Below are 22856 nucleotides of genomic sequence, written 5' to 3'. Positions count from 1 at the left end.
AACTAAAAATAATTGTAAAGAGAGAAATGCAGATACTGAAGAGAGGGTAATGATTTTATTTAGAGAGTAACAGAGCAAGGTTATTACCCAAATACAATTTCAGATTCTCATACAAAATATGCTGACATTTTAATGCTTTAAAACACCTTGGATTATGTTCATTTTATCTGTCAGATCTCACTATAAAAATTTTAACATGTTTTCCAAATGTGTGACTTGCTTTATGACCAAAGAAACTCATGCGTATTGTTTACTCTTGAAGTTTTAGACCAGTGATCTAGGCCAATGACTTTAAAAATAAACTTGTAAATTTATTTTATGGCACTTACCTGTTGTAAGACATAAAGGGGTCATAAGAAGTCTTATGAACATATTCACCAACTGTGGGTTTAAATAAACCTACCTCTTCTGCTGCTGCCTCTGAAAGCAGACCTTCCTTCTGAGCACAGGTCACATGGAAATAGGCTCTGCACATCCCTGCATCACAGCTAATGCAAACTCCAGTTCTAGCAAAACGAGGGTCTTCACAGAAGCTACACTCCTAAGATGGAATAAAAGGAAAACTCGCAGAGTAAAAATATGTCCAGAACAAAAACTTCATTCTCATACAAAGCATGCAAAAAATACAAAGAGTGAACCAATAGTTTATCAATACAAACAATAACTGTATGCAAGCCAAGAGCTTATATGAAAAGAGTAATTCTTAATACATAGTTCTAATAAACCAAAATTCCATTGATATAATAACGATGCTAGTAATAATAATCAATATTATTTGAGGGCTTACCACACGCTAGGCACTATTCTAAGCGTTTTACAAATGTTAATATATGTAATCATTTGACACTCTAGTCCACACTAATATGTGAAAGAGCTACTACAATTATTCCCATTTTACACATGAGAAAATTGAGGTGAAGACAGGTTAAGAAGTCTGCTCAAAATAACACAATAAGTAACTGGGAGTCAGTCAGTCTCCAAACCAGAGTTAACCTTACTTTTAAGGCCATGCTCTTAACCATTAAGCTATACTGACTTGAACAATATACTACCGCTTGGAAAATGAAAGAAAATAAATGAGAAGCTAGAGAAAATTCCCCAAAAGATCTAGACATTGCAACCAAAGAAATCATGCATTCTTTAAATATCTTTAAGAGAATTAAAAGTAATCTTAAGTAAAAAATTTGGTGAAATTGGTAGTGATACACAATATAGCCAATCATTTATATTCTTTCTGTCTACAAAGAGAACAACTATAACTAAAAGTTTAAACTGTTGAAATTATCCCATATCCCCTCACAAATTTATCTTTTCATCCTTTTAACTATCTTAACCACAGTGAAAAAAAATTAGTTTCAAAATAGGAATCTTCATAAAAGAAAAATCTGCTAAACTGTGAAAGATTGCCAACAGATAATTAAGGAAGAACTGTTTAGTAAACAAGTAAATACGAGGGAAACAAAGAAGAAAATAAGAAAGTTTCAGTAGACACTAAAAATATCATTTTAATACTATAACAGTTAGTGACCACCTACTGGGCAGACAGCACCAGACTGAGACATCAGCAATGAATGAAAACAGCAAGAACAGGACTCTGGGTACAGATGTGAAAACATTCCCAAATCCTGACACTCTACTGTCTAGTTAAGGGTCCTTTTCCAAAAACAGCAGAATGTGTATGGCATAAAATAGCAACAGATAGTAATCTAAACATGAGACCAAAAAATAGAGAGAGAGAGAAAGAGAGAGAGAGAGACAAAAAGAAGAAGAGAGGGAGAGAGAGAAATGGAGAAAATAAATTATTTAAAGGATGTCAATACCATGAACAGAACCAAATCGTTTAGGATAGGTCCCTGAATTAAGTAATTTAATGTAATATGATGAAATTGAGCAAGGGATTTCAGAGTGAATACAAGGAAAAATTTCCTGACAATAAAGTCTTATAAGACTATAGAACAGTCTAACAAAGAAAACAGACTCTTTCTCAACTGCTTGAATCATTCAAAATGCTAGGGAACTAAGCAACTGAGAACACAGGGGAGAAAGTAATCAGGATTAGGAAATGCACCAACAATGTGGTCTAGAAAAGCTGTCTCAGTTATAATTCACAACACTGTGATTTTGCAGATGAGCTAGAGAGTACATAATTTTCGACTCCATTTCCCAATAATACTTTGAAACAAAAGCAGGTGATAATGAAGAAATCAGTTGACAATTGCACATTTAATGACTCTTCTTTTTGGTCCAGAAGTCACTGCTGGCTTTAGTTATATGAAGTAATATCTGATTACTGTTTTTTTTAATTGCTTCTAGATTTATATTTATGGTAATATTGTGTGCCTACTGAAAATGACTTAAGCTAGTCCCCTCTAGGCTCTGTAGTTATGAATTATGAAGCTGCTATCAAAAAGTAATAATTTCCACTTCCAATAATGGTGGACTAGGTAATTTGTACTAATCCTGCTCAACTAGAAAATGTGGACAAATTATTTTTTTTTAAACTACAGCTTAAAGGCATCAGAGAGATAACACGATAGTGTAGAATTACCTGAGGACCAGGAAAGTAAGTTCAGTGCTTGGGCCTGCTTTTCTCCATGGGGGCTCTAGCTAATTCTGGAGAGGGAAGCTGCATACAGTTCAACAGAAATTACCTAAACTAAAGCACAAGAGTACTGGAGTGAGGGTGGAGGGTGAGGGGTAGAGGTGGTGTTTAGAGCCCGAGCAGGATATTCTGGATATATTAACAGCAAATGTCAAATTTTTTAATTTTCAACATCAGAATTTTCCAACAATCTGTAAGTTCCCCACTCTACCTTTAATATGTTATGATGTTATTCAAGAGTCTTCCTTCCTAATTTCCCAATAGACAGTAATGGAAAGAGAATGTATCTGTGCCTAATTAGTTCTAGTATTCCAGAGATGTTTGTATACCTAACCTAAATTTGTATAACCTAAATTTAAAGTAAGAAGTGGGTATTTTTGTCACTTATAATCCTAAACTCAATCAATAAAAACCAATTTATAAACTATCAAGGCTGAGAATCGTTTGCCTGGCACGTTATGTAGTCATAAAGATAAAACCAGTTCTTGAAACCTGAGTAAAACAACAGGTGCTTCTTGTACTCTTTTCCTAATTTTGATAAATTCCCCTTCAAAAGTAAAGTCAGAAATTAGGTTTGTATTTGATCTAACTGATTAAAAATAAGGATCTAGTCTGAGAACTGACTACGTACTAGGCAGTATGCTAACGCTAGGGAGACAGCAGCAGTACCAATTATCAGTTTACCCCACAGGTTATTCTAAATTAAGAATACACGCAAGAACTGACACATTTTTGGCTTTCTGGGAAAATTGCTATCAATAATAAATGATTCAGTGCTAACTGCTCTACAAATTGCAATGATTACCAATAAATGTTGCTGTAAAAAGCCAAGTAAACTAACATGTAAAAACTTTCCCTTTCAGAAAATCAAAAACACTTCGTCTCACCTTGGCACCGTATTTGGAATAGTTCATTTCTGTTAGTGTTACTGGTCGTAATTTGTCAATATCTCCAAAGGCTACTCCAGGAACATACAGGGCACAAACAATGTGAACCCATCTATATGGAGAGAAGATATAATTTTTCTATCAGACCTTTTCATAAAATGTCCACACAGAAAATGAACACAAAATATGTGCCATCTCAAATGACTACTGAAAGAATTCTATGGTCAGATCTCAAAATCTCAGGCATGCAACTAAAGAATATGAAACGAGTATAGAATTGTACCATTTAGTTACAGAAAAAGAGACTGCAGTAAGCACTACTTTTCCAGCAGCTTAGCCAAAGCTGAGAGTTAACAACTGTAATTGCCTTTCACTTAAAATTCTCTGCTCTTTGCACTTACCTGTTATTCTTAAATATTTGCACAAAACCACTATTCAAATGAAACAAAATATCATTTTCATATGCATGGAAAGGTATTCACACTCATTACTTTAAGTACTTTGAAAATTAAGGATCCTAATTGAAGACCTGTGAAGTTACTCTACAGTAATTAGGTAACATTGCTCTTTCTTGTTATTTTTTTCTAAAAGCTCTTGGGTAATCCTTAAGGACCTATTTTAAAACAATTTTTGGTATGCATCTTGACTTTCTTGTTTACTAGAAAACAGTACAGAACAGTTATAATAATATAAGGAAGTCATATTTCATTCAACTCATCTGTTCACCATAGAACCTATGAACTAAAACTTATTTGCCCCACATACAGATATTTTTTTAAAGTCTGAATGATGCTGGAACACTCAACAAAGAACGCTCAAAGTTTCAGTACACTAAAAAGAAAAAATAAAGGGGAATTGATGCTAATTTCGTTTTTTAAAAACTGCTCTGAACCTTTTTAAACATATTAGGCACCCCTTCTGTTTGCTTACAACCAAACAAAATACGGGATCACTGGATTCTGAAATTTAAACAGATCTGTATCACTTTTGTAAGAAAGAGGGTAAAAATGAGATGGCAATTATATTTTAACCTTGTGAATATATTATCAACAAATTCTGCTTTGTCACAGCTTAAGGGACTATGATTGCTAGATGGTTCTGTTTTGTGATGCACTATGAGTTTTAAAGGAATAAGACTAAGAATCATTTTATAGAGGGACCGGGGAAAATAGTTACAAATCTTTAAAAATTATCTTTTTAATTGGGAAGAAAATCCAAGATTTTGAGATTTTTCTTGATAGAATGTTTTTATCCAACCTCCCAAATGCCTCCTGTGGAGTTCAATATAAAGATACACATCTTCAACAAGCAGCTGCTTTCTCAATTTAATTTGTGCAGTTTTTTCATGCTCCACTGGTGTATTAAATGCCGCTGTACTCTGTAGGAGTTTATCTTTCATAAACCCAACAGCTGGCTGCTTGCTTCATACTGACCTTCTCAAAATGTTTTAGTACAAGTCACACGAGTACTACTAGATTTAAACTGCCATTTTGGTGTGACTGGCACACAAGTGTATCATTTCCTCCAACCACTCATGTGAGGATACCAACTCGAGTCTTTATTAAAATACACATCAAACAGCTGAAACAATTTTGGTCCTTTTTAACACCTTTTGTAAATAATTTTTTGTTCATTTGTTTAGCTGCACATACTTTAGAACTTTGTAATTAAGACAAATCAAGAAATCAAAAAGGAATAATCTTCCTTGTTACTTTACCATCCATTTTGCTTGGAGCAATGATGACAGATGTTGATTGGGGAAAGGAGCAGAAAAACAAGCATCACATAAAACCACCATAAAACAGAAAGTCAGAGTTGTCATTCTAACATAAAAACTATTAATAGATTCTTTCAAATTCACATATTTTAATAAAGCAAACTAAGTAGAAAGATACTTCTCAAAAGACTCATTTCAGAATGGGAACTATATTAATCAATCGAATTTGATTTTGAAATGCCTTGTATTTGTAGTGCCTTTATAACATATACAACAAATTTACTTCCAGTATGTTATTTTCATTTCCTCACTTCTTCATTCAGTAATCAACTGCTAAGCATCTACTAGGACAGAGCACCCCAGAGATAGTCTGGAAGTTATAACGATGAACGTTAAGTGCTTGCAGCCTAGTTTCTGGCACATTATCTCTAGATGTTAGAGTATGCCTAATACTTCCCATAATCAGGTTTATAAGACCACTTAAGACAGGGTAAAATACTCTCTCTAAGAAAGGAAATAAAAATGTAATGACAGAATGTACTGATGGTTTTCTCATTAACTCACATCATTTTCTGCGTAGAGCTTGTGGCTCCCATTCAGAAACAGAAGGAAAAAGTCTAATTAGCTCATGTGATAGAAGTCAATTTCAAAACTTTTTCCATTCTTTTCATATATTGTTTCTTCTTTTCCCCTGTTTTGCATTTGAAGCTAGAATACTAAACAGCTTGTCAAATCTTGGCTTTTTTGCCTTGAATCAAGCTAGTGTTACATCCTTCAAACCATAACAAGACATCTAATTTCCACTGTAGCCTATAGGTGAGTGTGGACATCAACACAAATAAAATATTCAAATAGTATAAAAGAAGCTTTCCCAGGCTGCACCATCAAGGGAGGTGTCTGTATATGAAAGATCCACAGGAGTCAATACAAATCTCGCTCTGTAAATCTAAATAGTTAAAGAGGCCTCCCTTTTCTTCATTCAGAAACAAGTTTACAAGTTGCTTTGTGGGTTATGATAGCATGAAGAGACAGCTACTTTAAAGTTTTCAGATAAAACTTTCAAATTATTAACAAGAAAAAAGGTAAAAAAAAAAATTCTCGGGGCTGGCCCGGTTGCACAGTGGTTAAGTTCAGCGTGCTCCACTTCGGCAGCCCAGGTCTGCCAGTTCAGATCCCGGACACAGACCTATACCGCTCATCGAGCCATGCTGTGGTGGTGACCCACATACAAAATAGAGGAAGATGTTAGCTCAGGGTCAATCATCCTCACCAAAAAAAAAAAATACTGACAATAATTTTCCTCCCTAAAAGGAAGCTCTGTGTTTTCCAAAGTTGCCTTACTTATTCACCACAATTTACCATCATAAACCTCAACTCTCAGGACTGATGAGTTCCCAGAAAGAATTTATGCAGCTGGCAGCACTAGTAGCAGCAGCAGAACTAAAGAGACATTTACTGAGCACATATGTTCCAGGAATTGTACTAACTGCTTTACATAAATTATCACATTTAATCTTCTCAAAAGTGCTAAGGAAACTGAGGCATAAAAAGGTTAAATCACTTGCCTAAAACTAGTAAGAAAAGACTAGAATCCAAATGTAAGCAGTCCACCTTGAAAGTACACACTGCTGTATGAAACTTCCTAATTCTAGGCCAAAGTCAGTCCAAACATAAAATAATGCCCATGTCTATGACACCAACTACAGATTCATGTCAATACAGCAAATCATTTGTTATGTACTTATTTTATTTTATTTTTGGATGGGTGATGAGGAAGAAGTAAGAGGTTTAGACATTTTTCTTAGACATCAACACACAGGGATCTCCAAGAGTCCACTGACAATTCTATGCTATCCCAACAATCTTGTATGGCAACATGTCTCAAGGGCCTGTGTACCAACTGAGGCAAAAATAAGAAAAATAAAAAAAGTAATTTTTACTTTACCACAGTAAAATTTATTAAATTTAAAAGCCTATCCTTTATTTGGGGACAAAATGTATCCTACCCTTTTCAATGTTAAAATATGGGAAATGATAGTGATAATTTGTATAGGTTGTTTTGTTGTTCTTGTTAAAATATTAAACATGTCTGATAAAAAATACTGAAATATCCTTACATGGCAAAATAAAAAATTAAGCACCCCCTCTTAGGGGGGTGGGAGGGAGGTGATACAGGTAGTGATCCACAAAATACAAAAGATTAGGAACTACTATCTCAGTCATCCATCCCAGATGGTAATCTGGGGAAAAACATGAAATATGTCAACACCATTATATTGACATTGCTCAGATGTGATAATAAAGATGAGTGCGAATATACTGAAAACACAGGTCTTTGGGCCAGTTTTCAATTTATTTCTTCTCACCTCCAAATCTACCCTTCAATATCTGCTCTGCAATAATGGACAGAATCCCTTTAGCATTTCCCCTTTACAGTGGGCATGTCATAAACCTGTCTTAGCAGAGTGGTGGACAGCACTGTAGGAGGAAAGGGCTTCTCATCAGCAGGACGGGAGGAGGACATCCGCCAGTGTAATGCCCCAGCCATGTGCACTGTCCCTCAGTGACCTCACAGGCCTAGCCTGGAGATCACTTTTCTGTGGCTTTCTCAACACAGACATCACATATTCCAGCCTTCACACCAGTGTCCCGGCTCCCTCTGCACCTATGTTCAGCCACCTACTTGTCAAGAACTTCAGATCAGTTCCGGCCCAGGCAAACCAGCAAATACTTCTCTGCCATCCAGTAGGATGCAACTACGCCTGCTCCAACAAGGTCTGAACCCCAGCCTGGGGGAAGGGGTCATGCTTCTAAATTTGTTATTCCCTTGATACTCTCCCTTAGCCCTAAGAGATTCTTTAGAGTTCTTTTATATCTTATAGTTACTCTTTTATCATAGCCTAATAATTCTTTAAATTAAAATTCCCTTTTTTAAATATCTTTATGGATTACATCTCCTGATATACTCTTGAAGTCAGACAGATCTGGGTTCAACCTTGACTATTCACCAGTTTGTGGTCTTGAGAAAATTAAAATTACTTAAATGATCTGAGCCCCAAGTACTACACCTATAAAATGGGAAACTTTACTATTTGTCTTATCATAGGGTCATTATTAGGATTAAATGGGATTATAGATATAAAGGCAAATGTAAGTACTCAATAAATAGTCTCTCCCTCCTGCTCTGATCTATAGCCCATTGTCCATTTACTTTATGCCAAGAAGATACAAAGAAGCAATCAAATGAAAGTGTGTAACTCAGAAAATCATAAATAGAGCAGACAGAAGTAGACACATTATAAAGCAGGCATATTAACCCAACAGAATTATGATAACCTTCCAGCATCTGTCTCCTTGAAAATTCCATCCTGATTAGGACATAGTTCACAGCTAGGGGAAACACCACATTTACAGGCATCACAAAACCAAGGTTCAGTGGAGTTCTCAGAAGCTGAACTCATAATAGAGTCACTCTCTCCATCAACTCCATAACAACCTAAAAGAAAAAAAATAGTATGATTAAACAGTGTTTATTTTTTAAACTCACATTTATAAAAGCACAAAAGAAAAATGGAAGGGAAAGGACATAGAGAAAAATTCTGAAAAACTAATAGTTTATAAGAATGATATTAACATCAAAACAAAAGTGAAATCACTGTATAAAAATACTTTTTCACCTACCATAGTATATACAATGAAATAAATGACTTTTAAAATAGTTTTAGACCTACTAGAAAAGCATTACAGAAGGGGAAAAATGTATTGCTCTCTAAAATTTTTTTAATAAAAAAATTACTTAAATATGAGTTAAAAAGAAATCAGATTGAGTCTAGAAGCTATTGATTAGTAAATATTTATTGAGCTCCCTCTGTACTGGACACTAAAATATATATAATAAAGACCACATTCATGCAAAACAAACATACTAATTTTGGAGGTGGCAGATCAAAACACAAACTCATACAAGCATAAATGCAAAGCAAGTAACAGTAAAAGGAAAATAATACAGAAACACACATATAAATGAGGGCTACAGAACAATTTGAATAGTTCAGACTAGAGTTAGACAAGCTGAGCTCCATTGACAACTGAACCAACCAACCTCTAGCTATATGAGGTATTAGAACTTTTTAAACATTTATAATTGTATCTTCTGTAAAAAGTTATCCACAACTGAAATGAATGAAAATAAGAGATTACTCTTTTTCCTCTTCTCATTCACTAATAACTTGATATTCTGAGAGGAGTTAGTTAAATTATTTAAGCAGATAACATGAAAAAAATGTTTAAGGATCCTCATGAACACACCAACAAAGATTACTTAGCATAGTTCTAGGGTTATTATCCTTCAACTACCTTCCAATTATCAAAACCAAAGTTTCTTCATTAACTCAAATATACATCTGGAATTATAAATTATATTTAAAGTTATTATAAAGATCTGTCTAAAATTTTTATAAAATCAAAAAGATTTTCCTTGATTTTGAGCTTAAAAAGAGTAGATTACATGTCAAAGATGTAAGCCAACATGAAATTCAGGCCAGAACATCACTGTCAACATATTGGTAAGATCAGGTCCTCTTCATTAAAATTCCTGAAACTCAATTTTGTCCACGAATTCAGTGTTGATGAGGCTCTCAGTGCCTGACAAACCAACTAAACTTACCAGAAAGTGATGTCACATCCATTATAAGTAATTCTTTCTTGGTATAAAGGTACCGAGAAGAATGTATTGGCACCAACAAAGTCCTAATAATCATGGAATTCAATAAAGGGGAACTGAAAAGTTGAGAGAGAATTTCACCCGGACGATAAAAATCACGCTGAACTATTGATGGCTTATAATAAAGAGTATTTCTCTGGTGACTGCAATATTCATGACTCCTAAATATTTTCTTTTTCCTAAATGGTGCTGGACACACACCAACTTTATATAATCCAATTTCTATTCTTCTAGAAAGGAAGACACTGCCCTCACATTAAAACATCCTTCAGAGAAACAATTTAATGCACACAGAGTAGTGAAACAGATTACAACTTAATTCTAGTCCAGATGTATGCCCTCATCTTTAGGCTTGGGCATTTTTCTGATCTCCTAAGACAAATTTATTACCTCTCAAGATAGGTCGTTTCTATAGACAGCCAAATATCAACTATCCCAGGACGCTTCTGACCAGGTTTATTCGAAGAGGGTAGTCTTAGTGCCCAATTCTAAGGGGCATCCAGAGTAACCTCCAATAAACTGAAGACATTAGAAAAACCACTATGAGAAACATATATAAGGAATGATCACCTCTCAGAAAGCTTTACCACTTAGACAAGTTTATATGTACCCAATGTTAAGGTCATGTGATTATCTCAAGCGGTTATACACTAAACAGACCAAAGGAGCCTAAATTGCAAAGTGTCTTCTTACAACCACCAAAGACATCCAAATTAAAATCAACAAATAACTACATAAATAAATACTGAGTCAAACAAATCACCCAGGAAAAAAAAAGAACCATATACAACAAGCAAATAATTTTAAAATGTCAACATTAATTTACTAGATGTCATTAATAGGTCAACAGTCATGTGTAAGTATTTTATTCACACAATACTACCACTCAATACAGGTTATAATTAAAACAGCCCAGTAGGCAGAAAACTAAAAGCTGATTTGCAACTATAACTTACATAAGCTGCCTCAAGCAAATCCCATAATTATTGTCATCCTTACGCTATTCAAAGGCTTTATAATAGCGCAACTTAATCTGAAAGTCATATAAAAGAATGCCAAAGAAAAGATTTTAAAGGAGCTACACTACAGTATACAAGACAGCAAAGGAATCAAAACTCATTAATTTCTCTAATACTATTATATTGTGGCTGGTAACTTCATCACTTCTGTTTAGATATATATTTTAAAATGACAAATCATAAAATTAAAAGGAAATACAATTTTCTTCTTGGGAGTAACTATTGTTGATTGTCACCAATAAAATAAAATTTCTCAGTAAAAGCAACAGTAAGCAAAATACTGTATTCAAAGAAAAATCATAAAACAAAACAATAAAAATAGTCAATCTGTTTTCTCAAAGGCTTAAGCAATAAAACAAGGAAAAAGTCTATTTTCTTTACAAAATAATGTTCCTTTGAAGCAAATTCTTTCATCTGTCATCACACAAAGTAGGCAATTACCAAGATAATAAAGCCCCAAGGGGCTATCTGTTTTATTTACCAAAATCAAAGTAAATTACAGCAGTTCACTTTTTTAGAATAAAGGAAAATTTCAATTCTATTTTTTAAAGAATATACCACACACAGAGCAAACATTTGCACGAAGATTAAACTACCTACAAACAACCTCATGAATGATTTCTGAGGGCCTCTCCTAGGAAATTTCTACTTTGTAACCTAAGAGATTGGTATCATGCAAGCTCAAAGAACAACCAGCAAGTGGGTAAGTATTTCTTCTTCAGCTTCACTGGCCCTGAAAAATGACCCACACTGTATTATTACCTTTACAGAGTTCTTTCCTTGCCTTTCACTTGCCAATTTTCCCATATTTCCCATAGCTTTTGGGTTTACTCAGCTCTAGAGCAGTTCTATCACTTTATATCCACTCTAATCCATTTTAATTAATGACTAAATACATTTTAAATTCTTTTTTTCCTTCTTCCATACAAAATAGAATTTAAAGTATCATAAAACAATGTTTATTCTCTTCTATCTATCCTAGTAGACTATGCAAAAAGTGCATCTTCAATATGAATATGGAAAAAAAGGTTTATTTATACGAGTAAACACAAAAAATGAAAAATTTACAGACATGTAAAATCCATTTCATATGGATTAATCATGTTTCCAAATGAGTAAACAGAAAATACGCTTCTATGGCTATCTAATTAAGATCAACCTCTGAGTAACACCCGCAACCTATACAAATCATATTTAAGAAAAAACAATATGAAATGTGTTTACAATTGTTCTGAATTATACAAGGGAATGGATAATCCAAATCAGTGGAAATTTCCCCCATTCAACTTGTCACGGGGAACCAGAAGACCTGCAGTCTTCCACCTTCTAACTATGTAACTTTGAACAAACCGCATCTCTGAGACTGTTATCTCATCTACAACATGTATTTAATAATATCTATTCCAATATCTCTCAGTATAGAAAGGAAAAAAATGAGAACAGAAAAGTTGCCATTTAAAAACTTAAAAAACTTTTGCTGTATTTAACATCCTATCTCTAGACCTCTGATTACAAAACCTACTAAAAAAGATTTTAAAGTGAGTAATATTGTTGTTTATGAGAGAAGAACTTATAACATGCATGATACTTGTCACAAATATATCCTAAAGCATAAAAGAACCAGAGTGCCTGCTGACTTATAAAGTCCGAATGGTTATAACTTGAATATACTTTGCTACCCAACAAACACTCATGAGGATGCATTTTTGCATACATTAAGAAATAAAAATGTTCTAGGGCTAGGCTAACAGTAGACTGAAAAATAAACAAATGGGGGGAATGCATCTCTTGGTAGACCTTATCTCATTTAATGCATAGCAACTAAACTTAAGGGTAACTGCTGCCAAGTGCACTACCTAATGCTCTGTCATGCACTATGACACATATCTGACATTTGTCTTCAGACATGGTGCAATCAGTGTATCAGGATAAATGACATCACAGTCAGGGGTACCCTACTATTACAAGTCAGTTATAAGATCTTGTCACAAAGGTGTTTATACTAAGTGACAGGTTGGAACCCTTCAATTTCAAAAAGAAAGAGATTTATCTACATTTAAATAAAGTGAGCATTCAGAAATGTAATTAGTTATGCATTTAATAGGCAACATTTGGAATATTATCTTTTAGCAAAAATCTCAACTTAAAAGCCTCTCTTAATTATGATTAAAGAGTATATTAAAAAAAAAAAAAAAAAGGAAGAAAAGAAGGAAAAAAAAGAAAAGGAAATACACCAAAACAGTAACTATGGTTGTCTGGATATTAGGACTATTATAAACGTTTTTTCTTCTTTCTGTTCTACATTGCCCACATTTTACTTAATATTCATATATTATATTATAATGGGTAAACAGCTTTCTCTAAAATAACATATTCAAGAAGTTCATGTTTAACCATGAGATGTTGAAGGAAAAATTTCATGGCTGAATTACAGTATGGAAGTCTGTCACTTGGGGAGCTGGATTTAAAAAACGCAAACAAACCCTAGCAACACTAGCTTCCTGCAATGCTTCAGAAAATCTCCCTTTCTCTGAATTAATTAATTTTAGATGAAAATCCATTTTGGAACTTAAAAACTAGTAGAGAAAGATCTACATATCTGACTGTACAAAAATGAACATTCTAAACAATGAAAAATACCACAAAGTTAAAAGGTACAGGACAGGGTGGAAAAAATATTTGCAAGGATGGAAAATATTTATAACACATATAGCAGATAAAGGATTGACATTAAAAAAAAGAATTCTAATAAGTCAATGAGAAAAAGACAAGTAAAACCTATTAAGAAATGACAAAGGAAATGTACAGCAAGTAACAAAATAAAATGCAACGGCCACAAGATACCAAACCTCGCTCCTAACAAGGTGAACTAGTATTTTAATAAAGAGATAATATCCAAAAGATTAAAAGAAAATGTACTACTATGCAGTATAATCAAGTAGTTCATACACTGTTGGTAAGAATATAAGTACAGTCTTTTTGTAGGTCAATCCGGCAAATTTTTTTAAAAGTTTAAATGCACTTATCTTTTGGTTCAGCAATTTCACTTCTAGGAATCTACCCTACAGAAATTATTACATGAATATATGAGAGACATATTTGTTAGCACTATATATAAGTAAAAAACTAGAAACAAAAAGTAAATATATTATGGTTGAACCATTCTATAGCTATGTACCATTAAAAAGAATAACAGATCCCATATGCACTAACATGAAAAGAATCTCATAATTAACAGATGAGTAAAATAAAGCAAGTTGCAGGAAAAATCCCATGGTATTTATCCCATTTATTTAACGAGAGTGAGAGAAAGCGCATGCGTACATGTATGCACAAGCATGTATGTACACATAAGCCTGCCTGAAGGGGCTCTCACTGGTCAAATTTGGACAATTTAAGCAACAGAAAGAGCAATCAGGTAATAGATGATAACATATGAGCCCACAGTAATACTGAAAGGGAAAAGAGGGGAGGAAAAGTTCTTTACAAAATTAATGCTGCCTAATAGATGCAGAAGGAATGACAGAATTAGAAAATCCCCCTCTTGCAGCCATGAATGTAATAATTGATTCTGGCAAGGACACTAAAACCACTAAGTAGAAGACTGTTAGGGAACAGGATATTAACAAAGTCTCAAAGTTATTATCCCACAGATTACTTATAAATTACAAAAAGAAAAAAGCTGTGAAATGGAGAAGTTTGGTTGACATCACCTTAAATTCACCAATAATGCAATAAACTGGCATTATAAGTCTTTTGATGTGATGAATCAGAAGTAAACCTCGTCAACATAGTACTCTTACCAAAAAAATGTTTAAACTTAATCTAATCACGAGAAAACAACCAGACAAATATAGAGGGAGGAACATTCTGTTGACACAAATAATCAATAACCAATCTACAGATTTGAAAGATAGGGTGTTGTTTATCTGAGCAAAGCTGAGGACTAGGCCAGAAATGCAACCTCCATCAGGGAAGAAAGCACTCTGGAGAAGCGTGAAGCGTGATTTACAGCATGGTTATATACTGTTTCAGAACAAAGAACATACATGAAGCATGACAAGAATACATTTGTTTTTCTCAAAGTCACAAGGAGATGTTTTGCTGCAGTTTAGCATGTACGCAGCAGGTAAACTACCTTGGTTTTCTAGGAAGAAAAGCTCATCTTCAAAGAAGTGCTGGTATTGGCATCAGAGAAAGGGAGACATTCACCCCTATCTTTAAAGAAGGCATTCTTTCCTTTGGGAAAATGTTTGAAGCAGATGTGCAATGCACATTTGGTGGGCCATAAGTCAGGCTGCTCTAGGGAAAACAAGTTTTAGGCTGAATCAGAGTTAAACCAGAATGGCTTTCCCCTATACCTTAATATGTGAAAACTTATTATTCTTCTTCTTTTCATCAATTCTAGAAGACATTCTAAAAACTGGCTTAGATTCTTCAACACGTCAACATTATGAATAACACAAAAAGACAGAAAATTTGTTCCAGGTTAAAGGAGACTAAGAGATATGACACCAAATGCAACGCATGATACGTGAATGAATCCTGGATGGGAAGTGGGGGTGGAACCATGGTGATAATAAAGGTATAGATGTTACAAGAGGAGTTTGCATATTATTGACCATTTAATTTTTTTAAAAGTGTTTGTGTATGTGTCTGCACATGAAAAAGCAAGAAAAGTCTAGAAGAATACACACCAAAGTTTAAAGCATGTTTATCTCTAGGTGGTATGATTATGGGAGATGCTTTCTTTAGCTCATTTATATTGATATGTTCTACAATGAAAATGTATTCAAGTAATAAAATAATGTTAAACGAACAACACCTGTATCAGAGGTGGAAGGTATCAGAGAGAGACAGGTGGGAGTACAGACCAAATTGTTAACAGTGATTCCCTGCGCAAAGAGAAGTTGAATTGAGATGAAGGCGAGGGCGATAGTAACGAGATCCTTCAGTGTTTTACTTTATGTACTTCTCTACCTGCAATTTCTGTAAGTATCTATTCATATGTTACCTATATTTAAGCAGAAATATTTTAATGAATTTAAAAAAGTTCTTTCATATCTCCTAATAACAAGAAGACAATGGTAAAACACCGATTTCAACACCTATATATTTAGGTTGTATTTGTGGAGCATAAGGAATCTGGGTAGAGAGAAGAGCATATGTGAAAGCCCCCAAAACACTGGAGAGAAAGGTAAGTCATTCAAATTGGCAGGGTATGGAATCTAAGAGTCCTCCTGTGAGTGTGGACTTTATTCTAAAGGGATGGAATGATTTTAAAGAGGGAATAATATGAACAGATATGCATTTCAGAAAGATAAGCCCTGAAGACAGGAGGGGAGCTGGAGCAAGAGGCGCATCTGTTTAGAAGGTACCATCCTAGCTTCCATCTGCCTGGACTCTCAACCTTCTATTGGCTCTGACACCATTATTTTTTGTCTTCATAGTTTCATTTTTGTCTCTTCTTGCCTGTGTTTGCTCTAACCACTTTTAGAAAGAAAAAAAAAAAAGTCAATTTTTAAAAACCTCATTGTGAGTCTAATATCTGTTTTCTACCAGAAAGTATACTTTATTCTACGTTGCCCTGGCTCCCTGCCATGACCTACACCTACAGCTGTCTGGCATGACATCCACCCACACTGCATAATTCCTTTTCTCCCTCAATTTTTACTTCCTTCTAAACCAATGTCTCTCCAAGGATGATCCTCCCCACCTCCTGCAGGAGAATCCCAAGGTATCTTTTAAAACTGTAGATATTAGAGTCCCACCCCAGATCTACTGAATCAGAATCTCTAGGGGTGGAACCCAGGAATCTGTGTTTTAAGCAAGCACCTCAGGTGATTCTTTTTCACAAGAAAATCTGAGACCATTGGAGAAAACACCAGAATACTAGAGAGAGCATCTCAATTACTTTAAAAGCATTAATATTTATTTTGTACACCACTCAAACATCAGCCACAACCATGGCAGAAACAGAAAGTAAGCAGCAGATTTAGACTCTGACTACACAGAAAAAACAGGAACTTAGCAAGATATTCATACATTCCAACCCTTCTATAGGTAAAGTGGCTTCACTCATTCAAGATTACACCTCTAAACAACTCTTTATCTCTAATTCATGTAACTGGCAACAAACACAACAAAAAGTATTTGCCTTGATCTTTTCCCACAGGATAAACAACCACAAATTCATCAAGGTTTTACTTCACATTCTTTTTAAAAAATAAATCGGATTATATGCATTTTATACATATATAAAATCTCTCTGAATTGTCTTACACTCTTTTCCTTCCCATTACTATGACTAGTCTTATGTACTCAATCTCTCCACTTGATGCTGGATCCCCTCCCCTCTAGCTTTGTATTCAAAGCCCTTGCTCCAGTAATTGTTCCCCTTTCTCTCCTTACATCATCAATTGTCAACTCTCCCTTTTTGCGGGTCACTTCCATCAGCACACTAACATGCTATATCATCTCTGCATCTGTGGTGGGCAGCCTCTAAGACGGCCTCCTATGATCAGTGTCCCTGGTATTAACATTCTTGGAATGATCCCTCCTACATGTGACTAGGGTGATCTGTGAGAACAATAGAATATGGCAGAAATGATAGTATAGAGTGTGTTAACTAATCCCATATCCTTCCACTTGCTTCTTTCCACATATTTTACATTTTATTTAATAAACCATGTGATATAAGCGTTTTGTCAGTGAGCCTTTTTTCCTACAACCTTTGGGATAGCTTGCCTGGTAGTGTACTTGGAGTCTACCATTGCATTAGGGTGATTTCCCACATGACACAGGTCTTTATCTGACTCTAAAAACAGTATTTGACAGTTACTCACTTTCTCTTTTTGAAACACTTTCTTTACTTAACCTCTGGGTCACTACTACTTATGATTCTCCTCCTATCTCACTGGCCATGTGTTCCCTATCTCCTTTCAAGTGCTAGAACCACTTTATTACTCCCTAGATAGCACATCTAGACTCAGAGCTTTAAATAACATCTGCAGGCTGATGAGTCCCAAATTTATATCTCTAGTTCCAACATCTTACCTAAACTCTAGACAATTTAAAACCAAACTTTTACTATCTACCTCAAAACCTATTCCTCTCTTGGATCATTGCAATAGGTCTCCTAAATAGTTTCCCTGATTCCCACCTAAGACCCACTTCAGTCTACTCACAACTCAGAAGTCAGTGATGCTTCTAAAATGTAAATCAAATCATATTAATCCTTTGCTCAAAACTCATGTATGTCTTCCCATATCCATCACAGTAAAATCTAAAATCACTATTATGACCTGCAAGGCCTCACCTCGTTTGCCCCCATCTCCACCCCCACCACTAACCGGCTCATTCACTCGGTTCTAGCCACGCAAAGCTCTGTGTCATTACACAAGCATGCTCCCACTTCAAGATCTTTACATTCACTACTCCCTCTTCCTGGAGTGTTCTTTCCCCAAATATTCACACGGCTTGCTCACTCACATCCTTCAGATTACTGCTCAAATATCACCTTATCAAACAGGATTTTCGTTACCACCTTTTATAAATACAAACTTCTACCTCCTCACTCAACCACTCCTATCCATAGCATTCCCAACACTCCTTGTCCTGCTTTATTTTTCTTTTTCTCCATAGTCCAAACCACCACCTGATTATATGTATTATTTCTTCATTGCCTGTTTCTCCTACTAGACATTAAGCTCCACGAGGTCAGCAATTTCTACATTCTGTTCATTTTACATGGCTTAAAACCTACAGAATGCCTAGTACATAGAAGGTATTCAACAAGCATTACTGAAAACATAAATGAATAGCAGTAAGAGGAGACATTCCCACAGTGAGCCTTAGCAGCAAGAGACGGCAGCTTCATATGAAGGCAGGAGGATTGATTAAAAGAGTTCAGGCCCCACAGGTCCCACAAGTCCAGAAGACTCCCAGAACTATTTGAGAGGAGGAGTGTAATACCAAAAAAGCAGGTAAAGATAAGCCCATAGAAATACTGTAGTAGTCATGGCCCTGATAGGAAAAATTAACTGATAGGAAAAAATAATAACTTTACCATAGAGAAACCTGGAACATACCCTCTCAACCATGTGATCAAAGTAACATCACCAGTGACGACAAATAAAGTTCAAAATTAAAAATTATAACTATGAAAGAAGAAACTGTATAATATCACTAGACTTAGAATATGACTTTTTAAATAATGCATTCCACTGGACTAAAATACTAGACTTTTTCCTACATCTAAATTTCATTTAAAAACTAGAAATAAATAAACAAATAAGGCAAGCAAGCCATGAAGCAAAATATCATAAAACTGTCCTTCAAAAAAATACTGTGATTTCCAAATAATAATATTTCTATTTTAATTATTAATTAATCTGAAAAATAACACCCATCATAGTTTGAGGATTCATTATGTCTTATTTCTTTTTTTTTTTTTTTTTGTGAGGAAGATCAGCCCTGAGCTAACATCCATGCCAATCCTCCCCTTTTTGCTGAGGAAGACTGGCCCTGGGCTAACATCCGTGCCCATCTTCCTCCACTTTTATGTGGGACGCCATGACAGCATGGCTTGACAAGCGGTGCGTGAGTGCAGGCCAGAATATGAACCCCAGTCAGCTGCAGTGGAGTGCGAGCACTTAACTGCTATGCCACCAGGCCGACCCCAGTAGTGTGTCTTATTTCAACTGAAACATCAGGAAATATTATAGAAAAACCTTAGAGTAGTACAAATGTAAAAGTGCTGATTTTACTTATTTAAATGCAGTTGTCAATCAGCCATTTCTAAAAGGAGAAAAAAACAAAGCAAAATTACCTTCATGGACTGTAATGCCACAATTGTCACACTGAATTATTTCATCAGCATCCTCGCTGTTATCTCCAAGACAAACACAACAAATCAGAATATGGTCCATTTTTTGAGAACTCCAGTTTTGACTCTTCTCAAGAATCAGCGAGTCCTATATATTAAAATATATCAGAAAATAACAAATTAAAGGTAGTTTTAATAAATAAAATTCTCACTTTATTTTATGCATTTCCAAAATTATGCCACATTCTCCATTCTTTTAGTAATTTCAAAGTATGCTACATTTGAGAAGTACATCTCTTTGTCCAAGGACCCTCTAAGCACCCTCTCTCTAATTTTTCACTTCTCTGCAAGTCCCATATTCTCTCTCCTCTAGGAAATGAAAAAGCAAGCAGGCATCTTCATCTGCTTTGCCACTCTGGATTATAGTTTGACCCCTTAAACTATGAGAAAGGAAAAATTAACCCACAAGTAATTATTAATCCTATAAACGGGTTTAAAAAGTCTAAGACATGGTTCCTACAGTTAGGAAGCTTATAATCCTACCTAGGGGAGACAAGACACACATATATTAAACAGGAAAAAAATCAATTCAAGATAACATATAAGCAAATACATATGTGATGGCATAGTTACAGACTCTATATTCCTTACATGCTGTGGAATTCAAAACTTCCAGGGTCATCAAACTACAGGCTGATAGATCCATAACAGCCTACATAGGTCTATCTGTGTATACAGGTACAGAAAACCAACTAAAAAAGGATCTAGGTTGACTAGCTGCTAGAAGAGTCAGAGTACTCTATTAGGTTTATTTCAAGAAATATCTAGTGTAAACTGGTAATAAAGATACCTAATTATAATATAAAAGGAGAAATGAAGATGTATTAATAGATAAATACTAAAAGAAAATTTCAAGAAAGGGAAGAGTTTGCTTCTTTTAATTTAAACCTTCTGCATTATGGATTTAAACTTTAAATAATAAGTTAACAAGATAATGATTCTTGTCATATTTAACAGATTGGGCTTAGCATTACATATAACAAAAGATGGCACTTGAGTCTATTTATTTTAAGAACCCAACCATATTCAGAAACAAAATTAAATTAGTTCCATATCATACATTTATTAAATATATTTTCATATTGTTTTTCATAACTTTATATTCTTTTAAATTAACCAATACCCAAAAGTAACCTTTAGAGCCATCATTTCAATAGCAATTTGTAAATGACATTTGAATGACACCTGAATGTCACAATAATTAATAACATTCTTTCAATATATTTTCTGTGTAATACCTCTAAACTTGTAGCTGACCTGTAAAAACAAACCAGAAAAGAATGCAAAAGTAAACAAGGAGACAATATCATTTCTCTTGAGAATTCCAGTACTTTAAAATTTTATATTTTGCTCCTCTTTGTTATAAAACCAAACAAAAGTTTGGAGGATTTGGACATGGCTAGCAAATAAAGGTAAAACCTTCCTAAAAAAGAAAACTCATCTTTTATATAGTACTTTGGTACAGTGAGCAAAACAAAAATCTGCCCAGATTTTCATCCCATTAGCCATGCTTCAACATAACAGCATTTGACTTAAAGTCAAATGTTCTTGGGTTTCGTTCCTAGCTCTCACTTAACAGCTGTTAAACCTCAAAGCTGCAGTTTCTCATCTGTAAAACTGAACAATAAAAATAATATCCACTTCATGAGGCTGCTGAGAATTAACAAGAAAATGTATGTCAAAAATGGTCCTGAGACGTACTAGGTACTTGATAAATGTTCATTCCCATTCTCCTTTCCTCTGTACTTCTGATAGGTGGTTCAAAAAGAGAAACATGAGCTAACAATTTATTACACTGGGGAATCTTCCTTGGAACCCCTAAATGAAAAATTATAAGCCTCAATGAGCACTGCTACTTTAAATATTTTCCCATGGTAAATCCAAAAAAGGCTTTTTTCTTAGACTACCACATCTAGGTTAAATAATCACAGACTAGAAAAAAAATCTAGCGAACAACCTGAGTTTGATGACTGAGAGGCTACTCATGTTTACGTGCTCTGCCAATACTTCTCTGGTGGAATTACAACAACTAATCAGCCCTTGAAAAAAGGTTTACCCATGTGGGAAACAAATAAATTTCTATGGATTAGAAAAACTAGCATCAACAGATAGCTCTACTTCCATTATTTTCCACTTTTTCCATTTTGCTCAGCAAAACAGTAAATGTCTAAATTACAACTCTAAACCAATTTCTCTCAATACATATTTAGAGGCACTGAAAACAAAATTAACTGGTATTTCTGACTCTCTGATCCCCATCATTTGAGATTCTTACTAGAAATGTAATACAAAGGGAGAGAACTGAGGGAAACTAGAGCCTTACATCACCCTAACCAAATGGCTAACACACAATACTTCAATGGGAAAACCTAAATGACACATTCTCTTAAAAAGTTATGCTCTAAATTGTCGTTCATAGATCAAACTTGGGTTTAAGCACACTTATGATCAGAACATAAAAGCCAATTTAGTATCAATTTTTATTAGCATATTTCTGAAGATGCATATCATTTTTCAAGTTTCTGGAGAAAACAGTTAAGCTCAAGTTTTTACCACAAAATATATCATTTGAAAATATGATTTTTACATAAAAATAGAAATTGGAAAAGTGGGTTTTGAATGGCACAAGACTATCACCTAGAATATAACTTTAATAGTATAATTTAATGAAATCTAATAGTAACTATAAGAATAAATGGGGCATTATAGTAACAAGCCAATAACTACCTATAGTAAATTACTTTCATTTTTTTCCCTTGGGATTTAAAATTTACACAGAAAATGATAATATTACCCAGTACTGTAAATGGGCTCCAAAATATGTTTGGTGTTCATTTATATATGTATTCCACAAAGATGATTATAAATAGTATATACAACAGGGTAAATTCTAAATTACATGTGTGTTTAATAGGAGGAAATTCCAGCACACTTCATGTAAAACCAGAATTAAAAGAATTCTATTGCTCTGAAGATGAGAAAAAATTAGTATACCAAGAAGTTTGACCAACAGTTCTTCCT

At 34.4% G+C, this 22856-nt stretch overlaps 1 protein-coding gene across 6 annotated transcripts in view; it reads right to left on the bottom strand.

The window, feature by feature from the left end:
* The window catches only part of PHF14 (PHD finger protein 14), a 187839-nt gene that overhangs the window by 151840 nt on the left and 13143 nt on the right, over positions 1-22856 (bottom strand). For all 6 annotated transcript variants that reach the window (XM_087425490.1, XM_087425554.1, XM_087425615.1 and 3 more), the window contains exons 4-7: positions 19779-19923; positions 8543-8702; positions 3490-3601; positions 404-541 (exon numbers count right to left, since the gene is read on the bottom strand). In XM_087425490.1, the coding sequence (XP_087281616.1) occupies positions 404-541; positions 3490-3601; positions 8543-8702; positions 19779-19923 (555 nt within the window). The remainder of the gene's footprint in view (positions 1-403; positions 542-3489; positions 3602-8542; positions 8703-19778; positions 19924-22856) is intronic.

This window comes from Ceratotherium simum, chromosome 1 (assembly GCF_057802395.1).
Source record: "Ceratotherium simum simum isolate JZ-2026a chromosome 1, ASM5780239v1, whole genome shotgun sequence".
NCBI lineage: Eukaryota > Metazoa > Chordata > Mammalia > Perissodactyla > Rhinocerotidae > Ceratotherium > Ceratotherium simum.
This window is presented reverse-complemented; position numbering and strand designations above follow the sequence as displayed.